This window comes from Macaca mulatta, chromosome 15 (genome assembly GCF_049350105.2).
Source record: "Macaca mulatta isolate MMU2019108-1 chromosome 15, T2T-MMU8v2.0, whole genome shotgun sequence".
Classification (NCBI taxonomy): domain Eukaryota; kingdom Metazoa; phylum Chordata; class Mammalia; order Primates; family Cercopithecidae; genus Macaca; species Macaca mulatta.
In genome coordinates this window covers 17726646-17741515 of record NC_133420.1, presented here as the reverse complement: position 1 = coordinate 17741515, position 14870 = coordinate 17726646, and the positions used below count along the sequence as shown (strand labels likewise).

At 56.5% G+C, this 14870-nt stretch overlaps 1 protein-coding gene and 1 long non-coding RNA gene across 24 annotated transcripts in view; one reads left to right on the top strand and one right to left on the bottom strand.

Moving 5' to 3' along the window:
• The window catches only part of USP20 (ubiquitin specific peptidase 20), a 46488-nt gene extending 35724 nt beyond the window's left edge, over positions 1 to 10764 (top strand). For 14 of the 23 annotated variants that reach the window (XM_015116583.3, XM_077967557.1, XM_077967542.1 and 11 more), the window contains 11 exons: positions 2462 to 2495; positions 2671 to 2716; positions 3550 to 3730; positions 3800 to 3926; positions 4281 to 4450; positions 4532 to 4613; positions 5075 to 5183; positions 7149 to 7251; positions 8314 to 8385; positions 9035 to 9211; positions 9388 to 10764. In XM_015116583.3, coding sequence (XP_014972069.3) covers positions 2462 to 2495; positions 2671 to 2716; positions 3550 to 3730; positions 3800 to 3926; positions 4281 to 4450; positions 4532 to 4613; positions 5075 to 5183; positions 7149 to 7251; positions 8314 to 8385; positions 9035 to 9195 — 1085 coding nt within the window. In that variant the 3' untranslated portion in view covers positions 9196 to 9211; positions 9388 to 10764. Of the gene's footprint in view, positions 1 to 2461; positions 2496 to 2670; positions 2717 to 3549; positions 3731 to 3799; positions 3927 to 4280; positions 4451 to 4531; positions 4614 to 5074; positions 5184 to 7148; positions 7252 to 8313; positions 8386 to 9034 lie in introns of all 23 variants that reach the window. The other 9 variants (XM_077967553.1, XM_077967562.1, XM_077967556.1 and 6 more) reach the window with 2 other exon arrangements.
• Positions 7757 to 9209, bottom strand: LOC144335062 (uncharacterized). Its single transcript, XR_013405501.1, has 2 exons — positions 8728 to 9209; positions 7757 to 8608 (listed from the first exon to the last, which is right to left on the bottom strand). It is a non-coding gene; the product is annotated as an uncharacterized LOC144335062 (long non-coding RNA).
• Positions 10765 to 14870: the final 4106 nt, after the last annotated feature.

The window sequence follows — 14870 nt, the reverse complement described above, 5'->3', positions numbered from 1 at the left end:
GGTGAAATACACAAAATGTAAACTTTACCACCATAACCATCTCAAATGCCATTTTTAACAGAAAGTGCCCCGCTGAGTAGTATGAAATACATACACATGGTCGCACAGCCATCCTCCTCATTCACCTCCAGAACTTTTCCATCTTGCAAACCTGAAACTCAGTATCCGTGAAACAGCTCCCTACTCCCACCTCCCAGCCCCTGGCAACCTCCACATTCAAGTCTGTGAATTTGACTGCTCTAAAGGGCCTCATATAAGTGGAATTATACAGTATTTGCCATCTTGTGACTGATGGCTTTTACTGAGCATAACGTCCTTAGGGTTCATCCACGTTGCAGCGTGTGTCAGAATGCCCTGCCTTTTGTAGGCTGGTTATTTATTGTTCCGTTGTGTGGATGGCTGGGGCCATTCTGCTTCTTCGTTCATCCATCAGTGGACACTCGGGCCACTTCCCTGTTAGCTATTGTGCGGAATGCTGCTCTGACCATGGGTGTGCACACCTGTCTTCTTTCATCCCTTTGGGTCTATGCCTATTTTTAATTTCTTGAGGAGCCACCGTACTAGGTTCCACAGTGGCCACCCCATTTCACGTTCCCACCAGTGACACACAAGAGTTCCAGTTTCTCCACATCCTCGCCCACACTCATTTTCTGTTTACTTTTTTGATGGGAGTCAACCTCGTGGGTATGAGGTGGTATCTCATTGTGGGTTTTTTTGTTTTGTTTTGTTTTGAGACGGAGTCTCGCTCTTGACGCCCAGGCTAGAGTGCAGTGGCATGATCTTGGCTCACTGCAACCTCCACCTCCTAGGTTTAAGCGATTCTTCTGCCTCAGCCTCCCGAGTAGCTGGGATTACAGGCACATGCCACCATGCCCAACTAATTTTTGTGTTTTTAGTAGAACGGGGTTTCACCGTGTTGGCCAGGCTGATCTCCAACTCCTGACCTCAGGTGATCCGCCCGCCTTGGCCTCCCAAAGTGTTGGGATTACAGGTGTGAGCCACTGCACCTGGCCTCGTTGTGGTTTTGATTTGCATTTCCTAATGATAGTGATGTGAAGTGTCTTTTCATGTGCTTGTTGGCTATTTGTAAGTCTTTGGAAAAACATCTATGTGAGTCCTTTGCCTGTTTTGATTTTTGTTGCTGGTTATGGGATTCTTTTTTTTCTTGCAACAGTCTCACTCTGTCACCCAGGCTGGAGTACCATGGCGTGATCTTGGCTCACTGCAGCCTCCGCCTCCTGGGTGCAAGCAATCCTCCCATCTCAGCCTCCCGAGTAGCTGGGATTACAGGCATATGCCACCACACCTGGCTAATTTTTGTATTTTTAGTAGAGATGGGGTTTCGTCGTGTTGGCCAGGCTGATCTTGAACTCCTGATCTCAAATGATTTGCTGCCTTGGCTTCCCAGAGTGCTGGGATTACAGGCGGTGAGCCACTGCGCCAGCCTTATTAATTAGAGGAGTTCTTTGTATGTCCAGATGTGTGACTTGTAACCCTGTCCTCCCATCCTGTATGGTGCGTTTCATTCTGTGGTTTGTGTCTTTTGCTTTGGTTGCCTGCACCTTTGGTGTTGTGTTTCAGAAATCATTGCCAGATCCAATGTCATAAAGCTTTTTTCCTACTTTTCTCCTAAAAGTGTTATAGTTTTAGGTCTTATATTGAGGTCTTTGATCCCATTTTGACTTAATTTTCAGTGTGCATGGAGGGGGAAACTATACATTAAGATTTTAAGCCCGTCAGGGTGGTGTGTACCTGTGACCCCAGCTACTCCGGAGGCTGAGGGTCCCCTGAACCTAGGAGTTTGGGACCAGCCTGGGCAACATAGCAAGACCCTATCTCAAAAAAATTGTTTCAAATACATTTTCTGTAATTAATGTTACACTTCCCCCTCCACCTCCATTTTGCCTTTTGCCTTTTAATTTTGCTTTTGGTGGTGTCTTACAGATGTTGAAGTATTTCTGGGGTCAAATATATCCATTTCTCCCTTGTATGGATTCTGTCTGTGGGGCCCAGCCAGGGCCTTCCCTCCCTCCAGTACCTCTCAGGTTTTATTTCTTTTTCTTTTTTTTATTTTTTTTGAGATGGAATTTCACTCTGTCGCCTAGGCTGGAGTGCAGTGGCACAATCTTGGCTCACTGCAACCTCTACCCCCAGCCCCAGTTCGAGCGATTCTCCTGCCTCAGCCTCCTGAGTAGCTGGGATTACAGGCATGCACCACCACGTCCAGCTAATTTTTGTATTTTTAGTGGAGACAGGGTTTCGCCATGTTGGCCAGGCTGGCCTCGAACTCCTGACCTCAGGCGATCCGCCTGCCTCGGCTTCCCAAAGTGCTGGGATTATAGGCATGAGCCACTGTGCCCGGCCAGGTTTTATTTCTTAAGCAGAAATCATTATAGTCACTTTTTTTGCTCCCCCATTTCCCATGCTCGCTAACCTCTGACTCTTTGTTTTACTGCCCTAGGTGACAACATGTACAGCTGTGAGCGGTGTAAGAAGTAAGTGAGCCTTCCCTGGCCTTTTCCTTAACTGCCCGTTTCTGTGCCCTGCATATTCCCCTTGGGTTTCCGCAGAGAGCCCCCCACAATCCTGCCTTCCCAGAAGAGAGCCGGGTGGAGGGCTGCTCCCCGGCCTGATGCCGGACACTGAAGCTGGCTTGTGCTTCCTCCCCAGGCTGCGGAACGGAGTGAAGTACTGCAGAGTCCTGCGGTTGCCCGAGGTAAGCCGGCGGCCTTGGCAGCCTCCTTCTCAGCTGTCCCGGGGTGCACACCAGCACACACCGCGCGGGGGCTGACCCTGCTCCGCTTCTCGGGCACTTCTGTGCTGCAGGGGCCACGGAGACTCCATAGCTTTGGCTGAGAAACCTCTGGGAAGGGTTGGCAGGGGGCACATTTTTCCGACTGTGACTTGGTGCTCTCTCTCGGTGGCCTCAGCACATTTGTTGTCTAACGTGTTGTGTGAGGGCCCAGTGGGAGGCAGGTGTGTAGGATGCTGAGGCACCACCCCCACTGAGGCAGCTATGGCTCCTGCCGGCTACAGAGTGGTGAGAGGAGAGCTGGCCCAGCCGGGGCTGTTGCCAGGGGCCTTTCTGAGGAGTGATGTCTGAGTGAGGCCTGGAGGTTGTAGGCTGGTGTCAGCGTTGTGGATGGAAGGCACAGAAGGAACAGACAAAACCCCAGTGCAGGAGCAGGCTTGTCCGCACCAACGAAGGCACGTGTGTGGCTGTAGCAAAGAGGAGAGGGCCCCAGCAGAGGGGGCCCAGGATGGGGCTGTGTTGGTTCGGGGAGGCTTTGTGGCTTCTCAAAGGCAGTGCCGACAGAACTAGTAAACTTGATGGCTCAGTGCAGCTCTCGGAGTCCAGTTCTCAGCCATGGAGCTGGGAATGATCTGTGTGACTTAGAGTGAGCCCAGTCTGGACCACGTGGAACTCTTCAATTTGTTCCAATGGAGTCAGCTTTCATGATCCCATCAGCTGTCCTGGGCCCGGGGGCAGGCCTGCGAGCATCCGCGTCATTTCTTCCTAGGTGACCGGTGCGCTCTCTGTCCCCACAGATCCTGTGCATTCACCTGAAGCGCTTTCGGCACGAGGTGATGTACTCATTCAAGATCAACAGCCACGTCTCCTTCCCCCTCGAGGGGCTCGACCTGCGCCCCTTTCTTGCCAAGGAGTGCACATCCCAGATCACCACCTACGACCTCCTCTCGGTCATCTGCCATCACGGCACGGCAGGCAGTGAGTCATGTCCCCTCCCCTGCTGCCCCCATCCGCTAGGATCCCTGTGACCCGTCTGCTCTGCCGCAGGTGGGCACTACATCGCCTACTGCCAGAATGTGATCAATGGGCAGTGGTACGAATTCGACGACCAGTACGTCACAGAAGTCCATGAGACAGTGGTGCAGAACGCCGAGGGCTACGTCCTCTTCTACAGGTGGGCGCCGGGCCGGGCCTGGTGGAGGAACCTCACCACCCCCGTCCCCTAGGACCCATGGGCCTTCTGGGTGTATGTAGGGGACAGTGCCTGGAAGGGTTTTGAACCAGGGAAGTAAGGACTTGGATTAAGAAAGAGCTCTCTGGCTGCTGTGGGGAATGCAGGAAGGCAGCTTGGAGCCTTCTCCAGGGCCCTGGCTGGTGCACAGGGGCGCTGCTCACATGTCCAGGACCCCTGAGGAACCCAGGAGGTGGACAGGGCCGGTAGCCCCAGGTGCACTGGGATGAGGGCTCTGCATGTGTCTGGAGGTGGCAGCCGTCAGGCACAGCTTCTCGCCCCCTCCTCACCCCGCAGGAAGAGCAGCGAGGAGGCCGTGCGGGAGCGGCAGCAGGTGGTGTCCCTGGCCGCTATGCGGGAGCCCAGCCTGCTGCGGTTCTACGTGTCCCGCGAGTGGCTCAACAAGTTCAACACCTTCGCAGAGCCAGGACCCATCACCAACCAGACCTTCCTCTGCTCCCACGGAGGTGAGGCGCCCCCCTGTGGTGGGAGAGCAGGGTGGGCAGGTGTGCCGAGCCACAGCTTCACTCCCTGTACCTTCTTCCCAGGCATCCCGCCCCACAAATACCACTACATCGACGACCTGGTGGTTATCCTGCCCCAGAACGTCTGGGAGCACCTGTACAACAGGTAAGAGCCCGGGAGGCCAGCTAGTCTCTGTCCCGTCCAGGGCCCAGCTGGGCAGGAAAAGAAGGGAGGACAGGGAAGGAATGCCGCCAGGACCCCTCACCACACGCTGGCCTCCACTCGGCAGCACAGAGCCGCCTTCACTTGTCTCATGGAGAATGACACGTGTCGTTTGTGGGAATCCACTTGGATCCTTCCAGTCACAAGGGACAGGAAACTGGCTGAAGCACAACTGAGTGTGTTGGCTCATCTGGTCCTCAGCCTTGAAACAAGGCCTCTTGGGGACTGTGGGCGTGCTGCTCCCTTGCAGGCTCCATGGTGCTCACACAGAGGCACGTGCAGGCCTGTGACAGCGCTGAGGGGGCACTGATGGCTTGAGGGGGAAGTGGAAGGCAGTGATCACTCTCCCCTCACTGGTGCCCCCCTCAGGCCATGTTTCTCTCTCCCTCCCACCCTGAGCACAGATTCGGGGGTGGCCCCGCCGTCAACCACCTGTACGTGTGCTCCATCTGCCAGGTGGAGATCGAGGCGTTGGCCAAGCGCAGGAGGATCGAGATCGACACCTTCATCAAGGTGCATGTGGCAAGGCAGCACGGGGGCAGCTGTGCCAGCCTCTGCCTGGGGCACTTGGGGACTTGGGGACAGAAGAGCCCTGTGTAGTCCCTGAGCAAGTTTGAAGGAGTCTTTTGAGGCTGGGCACGGTGGTTCACACCTGTAATCCCAGCACTTTGGGAGGCTGAGGCGGACAGATCACTCGAGGTCAGGAGTTTGAGACCAGCCTGGCTAACATGGCGAAACCCCATCTCTACTAAAAATACAAAAATTAGCCGGGCATGGTGGCGGGTGCCTGTAATCCCAGCTACTCGGGAGGCTGAGGCAGGAGAATCGATTGTACCTGGGAGACGGAAGTTTCAGATTGTGCCATTGCACTCCAGCCTGGGCAACAGAGTGAGACTCTGTCTCAAGAAAAAAAAAAAAAAAGAAAGGAAAGGAGTCTTCTGCGGGGGACTAGATGGCGAGGTGTCTAGGAGGACTTTTCCTGGTGAGAGGGTTGGCTTGAGTAAGTGAAGGCTCATCGCCCGGGTGCTGTTGAGCTTAAAGAACCAGTAGATGGATCCCGTTCTCAGCCTTGGCTGTGTTATTTTGGGCTGAATCATTCTTTACTGTGGGGCCATCCTATGCATTGTAGGATGTTTAGCAGCATCCTTGGCCTCTACTCACTAGTGCTAGTGACAACCAAAATGACCTCCAGTCATTCAGACTTCTGTGAAAGAGCTGAGTGCAGGTGAGGCTCCTGGCACACTCCCTCCCTGCCACACTACTTCTAACAGGGTTAGGATGTGCTCCACTCACAGGGAAGGCCCGGCGAGAGACACTGAGGGACGCCCGTGCTTTGTGGCCATTAGGAAGTGATTCTGCTGCCTGGGCACAGTGGCTTATGCCTGTGATCCCAGCACTTTGGGAGGCCGAGGCAGGTGGATCACTTGAGCCCAGGAGTTCAAGACCAACCTGGCCAACATGGCGAAACCCCATCTCTACCAAAAATACAAAAATTACCTGGGCACGGTGGTGTGTACCTGTAGTCCCCGCTACCTGGAGGGCTGAGTGAGGTGGGAGGATCACCTAAGCCTGGGAGGTTGAAGCTGCAGTGAGCTGTGATCGTGCCACTGCACCCCAGCCTGGGCAATAGAGACCCTGTCTCAAAACAAAAACAAAAAAGATACTGTCAGGGCTGGGCATAGTGGTGTGCACTTGTGGTCCAACCTACTCAGGAGGCTGAGGTGGGAGGATCACTTGAGCCCAGGAGGTCAAGGCTGCAGTGAACCATGATTGCGCCGCTGCACTCCCGCCTGGGCACAGAGTGAGACCCCCCCCCATCTCAAAAAAGAAAAGAAAAAAGAAAAAGAAACTGCTCCTGTCAGAAGGAGAGCTGCCTCTCTGAGCAGATAGGCACATTCTATTCAACCGGGGAAAATTAGCATCTGCCAGGCCAGGTGCAGTGGTTCATGCCTGTAATCCCAGCACTTTTGAGAGGCCGATGTGGGTGGATCACCTGAGGTCAGGAGTTCAAGACCAGCCTGGCCAACATAGTGAAACCCCATCTCTACTAAAAATACAAAAGTAGCCAGGTGGTGGCGCGCACCTGTAGTCCTAGCTACTCAAAAGAGGCTGAGGTGGGAGAATCGCTTGAACCTGGGAGGCAGAGGTTACAGTGAGCCGAGATCGTGCCATTGCACTCCAGCCTGGGTGACAGAGTGAGACTCCCTCTCAAAAAGTAGCATCTCCCTTGTGGTCTCAGTTGGGTCAAACAGTTATCGAAGAGACCCACAAAATGTTGCCACTGTCCTCTCTGAGCGATGGGTGTGTTCATTTTGTTTGAGCTTGTCTGGGGGTTCTGATTTTTCACCTTGAGCATCTGGTGTTTTTGTAAGACTCTTGGGTGAGGGCCTGGGGCGGGGGCATTTGGGAAATCCTTGCTGAAGGTAAATAGAGGCTGACCTGCCCTCTGTCCCCTCCCGTCCTTGCCCACCTGCCCAGCTGAACAAGGCCTTCCAGGCCGAGGAGTCGCCGGGCGTCATCTACTGCATCAGCATGCAGTGGTTCCGGGAGTGGGAGGCGTTCGTCAAGGGGAAGGACAACGGTGAGCTGAGGGGGGCCTGGCACTTACCTGCCCCGGGGGCCTCCTGGGAGATGGGATGCTGGCAGGGGAGGGCTGGCACACGGGGGCTCCTGCAGGCCCCGTACCTTCCCCCAGGTGCCACCCATCCAGGGTGGACAGAGAGCATGGGGCTCTGCCAGTCCCCAGTGGGGATCGCTGTCCCCACCCAGAGGCAGGAAGCTGCTTCTGCTCTGCGCCCCTCCCCTTCTCCACTCCCTGCCGTGCCCAGCAAGCTGCTCTGCCCTCCTGCAAGGCCCTTTCCTCAGGGGAGCGTGTTGCCCGAAATGACAGATTTGTCATCCAACTCGTTGGATCTACAGAGATGGAGACAGGCCCCATCACAAGGATGCTCCCAGGGCCCCCCAGACCCCCAGTGAGGAACAGCAGAGCCAGCCATGAGTTGCCTGTGGCTTTGGGGCCCGGCAGGGTGGGCAGAGCCCATGGTCCTGCTCACGGGACCCTTTGTGTGGAGCACAAGCACCCACCTGTGCTCGGGAAGGAAGGCCCCACTGCCATCCCGCTGCTCAGGGAAGGTGCCAGGGCCACCCTGAGGCACCTCTGGTGGTGGCTGAGGCCTTCAGCGTGGCTGTGGTTGAGAACGTAGCTCCGGAACCCCCACCCTGGCCTGGACGGTGGCCTTGCCTTCTACCAGCTGTGACCTGAGTGGTTACTTCACCTGCCCAGGCCTCGGCTCTGTCTCTGTAAACCTCTGTCTTGTCCTGTGGCTGCTGAGGCTAAATGAGACAGCTGGGCAGAGGGGAAGGGGCGTGGTGAGTGGCAGCTGCCAGCAGAGATGAGGGCATGGGCCGCCCACCGCAGTTCCCGCGGCCAGCACAGAGTCTGAGACGATCTCGTGCATCCTGGAAATTCCCTCTGCTGGGTCCTCAGACTGCCGCAGAGGAGCATTGGGTGGCCCAGGCACCTCCTTTAGAGACTTCTCGCTGACCCCCAGGCCTGGGGTGGCCTCACTTGGGATGGCTCTGCTGCTGCGGAGGGTGGAGGGCGTGGCAGGGGCTGAACCCGAGCCTGCTGTGTCTGTTCCAGAGCCCCCCGGGCCCATTGACAACAGCAGGATTGCACAGGTCAAAGGAAGCGGCCACGTCCAGCTGAAGCAGGGTGAGTTCCCCCGGCGTCAGCCAGGCTCCTCTCTGCGCTTCCTGGCTGCCAGGCTGCTGCCCAGCCCCGTCCTTCCAGGAGCCCCCTTCCCACCTGTCTTAGAGTCAGGCTGAGATGTCCACCTGAGTCCAGGCCCAGGCGGCTGAGAGATGGCGCAAGGGGCTTGGTCTCTGCTTGTGTCCTCCGGGTCCCACCCCTCCGCCTGCTGCTGGCCTGGCCCACCCTGCTGTCTGCTTGTGTCCCCCAGGTCCCACCCCTCTGCCTGCTGCTGGCCTGGCCCACCCTGCTGTCTGCTTGTGTCCCCCGGGTCCCACCCCTCTGCCTGCTGCTGGCCTGGCCCACCCTGCTGTCTGCTTGTGTCCCCCGGGTCCCACCCCTCCGCCTGCTGCTGGCCTGGCCCACCCTGCTGTTTATGTCAGCGCCACTCCCAGAAACGAGGGACACAGCCAGAAATAACACATCTCCGGGGCCCTTAGCAGGACGGACGTTCCTCTGGGAAATCCTGGTTTCCATCTGACGGCTTTGCATAGATGCCCTGGTTGCCGTCCTCCCCCTTTGGGGTCTGGCCCTGCGGAGCCCCCACTGCCCAGGCCAGTGGCTTCCTTGAGGCGGCAAAGGTGAGCCCAGGGATGCCTCTCGTGCCCTGCAGGAGCTGACTACGGGCAGATTTCAGAGGAGACCTGGAACTACCTGAACAGCCTGTACGGAGGCGGCCCCGAGATCGCCATCCGCCAGAGCGTGGTGCAGCCGCCGGGCCCGGAGAGCCTGCACGGGGAGCAGAAGATCGAAGCCGAGACCCGGGCAGTGTGATTTGCTGGGCTAGTCTGTAAGTGGCCCTGGCCGGTCCCTCCACGGCACTCTGGGTCCTCTCCTCCCTCTCCAGAGACCCTCACGTGTCCCTTTGAGCATCCAAAGGGCAGGTCCCTGAAGGCGCCTTCCTGGAGGCTGTAGGGAGGCCCTGGACGTGCCCAGCCCCACTGCTGAGTGCCCGTGTCCCCACAGCCCTGTGTGCCCCACCCCGCGGAAGGCGTGTTTGTGCCCAGAAGAGAGGCCGGGCCACTGCAGAACCCCGCTGTGTAAAGAGGCAGAAAAGTTGGTTTGGTTCGCAGTGAGTAACGCTGCAACTGGAAAACGTGCACTTCAGGCTTGTTTAAACGACCAAGACTCTGTGACGTTAATTTGGGTTTTTGTCCTGGCAGTGCTCCTGCCAGTCACTGTCATCATTGTGTCCCCCACAACTGTCCTCTTACTAGCTCGGCCCAGCTTTGTTCCTGGAGCCCGATGCTGCCCCCCTCAGGCAGAGGATGCATCTGGGGCCAGAGTCAGGGAGTAGCTGCTGCTTCACAGCGTTGCCACCGTTTCTGCCGCCACCGTTTCTGCCATGAGATTGGCCCTGATCCCCAAAGATTGGAGGGAGCTGCTCCGGACTGGTGAGCGCAGCCAGAAGCCCTGGCCAGTGAGGAGCTCACAGGTCCTCCCTGATGGTCCCGCCGCACCCCTGCATCTCCTGGGCGTCACCAGGAAGGCTCTGAAGTCCCAGGCTGCTTTCAGCACTTTTCCTGCAGACTGGAGACTCTGGACTCATTGCTGATTGGAATGCCAGGAGGAGGGTGGATTTCTGCCAGTGGGGGACATTTCTGGAGGCAGCTGGTCCCCCACACCGCATCCTGCTGAGCCTGCCCCTGGATTGGCTGTACTTTGCCTGGAAGTTCAGCAGTTCATCTTCATGGGAAATTTGCTGAGCCCCCACCAGGGAACCGGATGATGAAACAGGGATACCTCACAGCGCTGCCATTTGCTGCAAAGGCAGCTTCCCGGGCCGACGCTAGAGAAGACAGACTTCCCCTTCCTCCCAGCGCCAGCAGTGCAGAGCCCACCTGGAAGCGTGTGGGGGGCGTGCAGGGGGCAGCGCTCAGGCGGATCCTGGGAAGCGGCCTCTGGATGCTGAGTGGAAGGACCCAGTGAGCACAGCAAGGCACCAAAGCCCCTGGAGAAACCGCCAGAGCGAGATGCGGCCGTCGTCAGGGTCACAGCAGATGGCGCGTGGGTGGGGAAGGGGCTCTGGGACCAGACCCCCACACCTCTGTGGTCATCAGTCTCTGTAGAAGCAGATGGTGGTGGAAATTCCAGCAGGTGGGTCCGGCAGAGGCCCCGAGGCCTCACTTTTCGGATCTTCTCTCTCAGATCCTGCTCCCTCCCGGCTGAGCCTGGGTTCCCTGGCATTGGCCCCAGCCTTCTGAAAGCTGCTGCTGCAGCCAGAGGCCGCACGCTGCACTGTCACCACGCAGCTGTGCAGGCTGGGATCGGGCCCCACCTCTGTGCTGTCTAGTTTGTGTTCAGAATGTCAGAATAAACACAGAATAAACATTCCCACAGCCACACTGTCGTCTCTCCTTCACTGCAGTTAATTCTGTTACTGGAGGGCAGGTGAGGCTCTCCGCCATGGGGACAGCCCCTCAAGCCCTGGGGCTCGCCTTGCAGATCACCAAGCCGGGAGGGAGCTTTCCATGTGGCTTTCTGAAACCAGAGACCACCTGGAGGCTGTGGACGCGAGCGGAAGAGGGGACCCAGCCTCTTTAAAAGCCCGTCGGTGTCTCCTTTCCTGGAATCAACACCAGCCTCAGACAGGTAGGGCCAGATGTGGCCAGTGATTGAGGCCAGCACATCCCACGGCCGGTCCCCCTCCGGCCGCCCAGACAGGCGGTTACAGAGTGGCTGTGAGCAGGGGGTTGCCTCTCCTTTGCACACCGGCCCTGGGCATTCAGTGATGCTGGTGTTCAGTAGTCTGAGTTTTTTGTTGGGTCTCATTTTGGGGGAGAGAAGAACTTGAGATTTTTATATATAACTTATCAACATGTATTTGTGAAATCCCATTGTTGCAGGAAAAAGGGGTTCCGATCCAGACCCCAAGAGACGGTTCTTGGATCTCACGCAGGAAGAAACTCAAGGTGAGTTGCAGAGTTCACTGAGAAGAGTTTATTGAAAGCTGCTCAGGTACAGAGTAGAGCGTCCTTAGAAAGTAAGCGGAGGGGTGCCCGTCGCTGTTTTCAACTCCTCTTATGTAGGGGTCTTAGCTATAGAAAAGCTACGCTGCCTGTCACGTGGGCTGACAGCCTGACACAGTGGATTGCTCTGTTGATTTAAAGAAAGCTATCCTTGGCACATCGAAGCCTCACTGTGGTCATCTTCAAGCATACACTGTGTGGCATCTGAACCTTCTGCCGTCCTAGGAGTTTGTCCTCGTGGGCGTTAGGCAGCTGCTTCCTCAGACTAAACATCTTAGACCAAGGTTGTGACTGGCCTGGACTGTGCCTAATTTTCTGTTTTTTGAGATGGAGTCTCTCTCTGTCGTTCAGGCTGGAGTGCAGTGGCGTGATCTTGGCTCACAGCAACCTCCACCTCCTAGGTCCAAGCGATTCTCCTGTCTCATCCTCCCAAGTAACTGGGATTACAAGCGCGTGCCACCATGCCCGGCTAAGTTTTGTATTTTCAGGAGAGACAAGGTTTCACCATGTTAGCCAGGCTGGTCTCGAACTCCTGACCTCAGGTGATCTGCCCACCTCGGCCTCCCAAAGAGCTGGGATTACAGGTGTGAGCCACCGTGCCCAGCCCCCCTGGCTAGTTTTCAGGTGGAGCTGAACTCAGAATGACGTCACCCTGGCTCCCCAGGCTTCTGCTTCCCCACCCCTGTCAGATACGAGTGCACAGAAACATTCCAGCATATGCAAGGATAACACCATGACAAGGACCCACGATGGCACAGTGCCAGTTCCATGGAAAGCCCCGGGGCCTCCGGAGTCAGCCACCTTGCCCCACCCCAGTGGTGGCTTCTTGCACGCAGTTCCCTCATCCCGCCTTTTTTTTTTTTTTTTTTTTTGCTGAAAAATGCTTCATTGTATTACTATCTTTTTTTTTTTTTTTGAGACAGAGTCTCACTCTTGCCCAGGCTGGAGTGCAGTAGTGCAATCTCACCTCACTGCAACCTCTGCCTCCTGGATTCGAGCAATTCTGCCTCAGCCTCTGGAGTAGCTGGGACTATAAGCACATGCCACTACGCCTGGCTACTTTTTTTTTTTTTTTTTGTATTTTTAGTAGAGACGGGGTTTCACCGTGTTAGCTGGGATAGCCTTCATCTCCTGACCTCGTGATCCGCCTGCCTCGGCCTCCCAAAGTGCCGGGATTACAGGCTTGAGCCACTGCATCTGGCCAAAAGCTTCATTTTAAAATTGAGCTTTCTGACTGTGCTCATGCCTTTAACACCTTCCCAGCAACTTTCTGCTCCTTGATGAGGAAGGCACACTTGATCCTGTCGGGAACACGTTCACACAGAAGCACCAGATGCCCTGCTGACGGGTTTTTTGTTTGTAGACAGGGTCTCACTGGGCTCAAGTGATCCTTCTGCCTCAGCCTCCCAAAGTGCTGGGATTACAGGCGTGAGCCACCGCGCCTGGCCGCTTGCTGACACGTTTTTGGTTTGGGGCGGTCTCATAGGAGCTTTAGGTCTCACAGCACAAACCCCTGGAAGTCAGCCCAGGCCTACGCCACGTGCAGACTTTGGCGCTTTCCCAATCTCGGTATAAAGGTAAAGGATTCTCTTCCCAGGGGTTCGGGCCGGCCTAGTGTTGTTAGAGGCTGTCTTCTAGGAAAGCCTATGACAGACGGTTTGTGAAACTGGGCCATGCTGAGTGCCTGTAGACAGCGTTCCCGGAAGAGGAAAAAACAACCTTGGTCTTTATGTGGGACTCTCTAAGCACTATTTTTGGCTTTGTTTACATTTGAAGGTTAGATACGTGTCGATCCACGTGATTGACATTGAACATGGAAAAGGAGAATGAAAGAGTTTTGTCTGGAAGATTTATTTAGGAGGTTTGGAGATCTTGCACTACAGGAAGGTGAGCTGGAAGTAGGTACCAATTTGCCTTAAAACATTTCCTTATATTTTCCTTTTAACTACCTGGCTTTTAAGGAATTCAAACGTAGGTGTCAGGATCTGAACTCTGTGGTTGATTACTGAGCAGGGACAGGAAGGGCTCCGTGGCTGGGGAGGCCGGGCTCAGGCTCCTCCTCTGTGCTGAGCCAGGGCGTGGCTCTAGCTGCCCGAGGAGCCGGAAAGGCGCCTGCACCGTGGGGGAGGCCGAGGGCCACCTGCCGCCTGCCTGTGGTTCTGTCAGCCGTGGCGCTACTCATAAACCTGCATCTGAATACATTTGCAAGGTGCAGCCACCCAAAAAGTGTATTTCCCACCTTTGTTCTGTTTTAAATTCAGTGCAAACATAAATTATCCCGAGGATCTTAATGCTACCTAATTTTGAGCCCCAGAGAGCCTTGAGGGAAGTGAGTGGGGGTGGGTGGGGGGTGTTCGAATCACAGTCCCCTCTGGCTCTTCCCTTCTGCAACTTCACCTACACAGAGAGGTACCTGCTACCTGGACGGAGCAAGGGTGAGCTGGGCACAGAAGAAACGCACGCCCTTGGGGAAAGCTAGGAGCAGTAGACAGCCTAGGCAACGTATGTTCTGGAAAGGTGTCCCGGGGTTTCTCAGGGTGCAGCCTCCATTCCTTCCTTCCTTCCATTTGACGCGTGAGCAGCCTAGATGAGGGGGCCTATGGAGAGCTGGACCTGGGAACAGGTTCTGAAGGGTAGGGCTCCGCGCAGCGTGGCAGCCAGAGTCTGTGCAGACTGAAGGGATGCGGCCAGCCCTGGGCTGAGACATCCCTCCAGCAGGTGCCGCAGGGCAGAGGGGAGCCTTCTCCATCCCCCACGGGGAGAGTGGGTCTGCGTTTCCTCCCACAGCTTTCCACCCCTTAGCTCTGCAGACAAAAGTAGGGTCCTTCCTCTGCTGCTTCTGTACCTTTTCTGGTCCAGAGATGTCCCCGGCTGATGTCACTATACCATCTGGAGGTCTAACGGCAGGCACGAGTGCTCAAGTCAAGGCCAAATGGGCACCCTGGAGAAGCAGCTGACACACCAAGGGGCGGCCACGTGCCTGCTGGCAGCCTTCACACCCTCATCCCGGGTCTGAGGGCGCTGGCAACACAGATCCCTGCCTCCCCTCTCAGGAAAGGGTTGCAGGGCCAGGGGAAGGGCGGCCTCCTCCGGGCGGGTGCGCAGAGCCAGGGAACCCGTCTGGATGGTGGCTCTTTCCCACCATCCTTCTCTGGCAGCAGCAGTTCAAAGCGGGGCTTCCAGGGTGTCCCATACATTTCACGATTTCGGAGTCTTTCGCTTCAATTAAAAAAAAAAAAAAAAAAACTGGGGGCATGCCCGAGCCCCGCCTCTGCCCACCTCCTCCTCCCTCACCGCAGGGCTCCCTCCTTTCTCCCTCCACTGCTGCGCTCTGCCGTCTGCTCCCGCCAGGGGTCCCCACCGTCTCTGCGGACCGAGGAGCCGCCTCCCAGGCCCGGGCGTGCCCAGGGCTGGTGGAGGGCGTGGGGCGTGGGGCGGGCGGGTATTTCCTGACCCGCTGGAGGAGCCGGCCCCACAGGC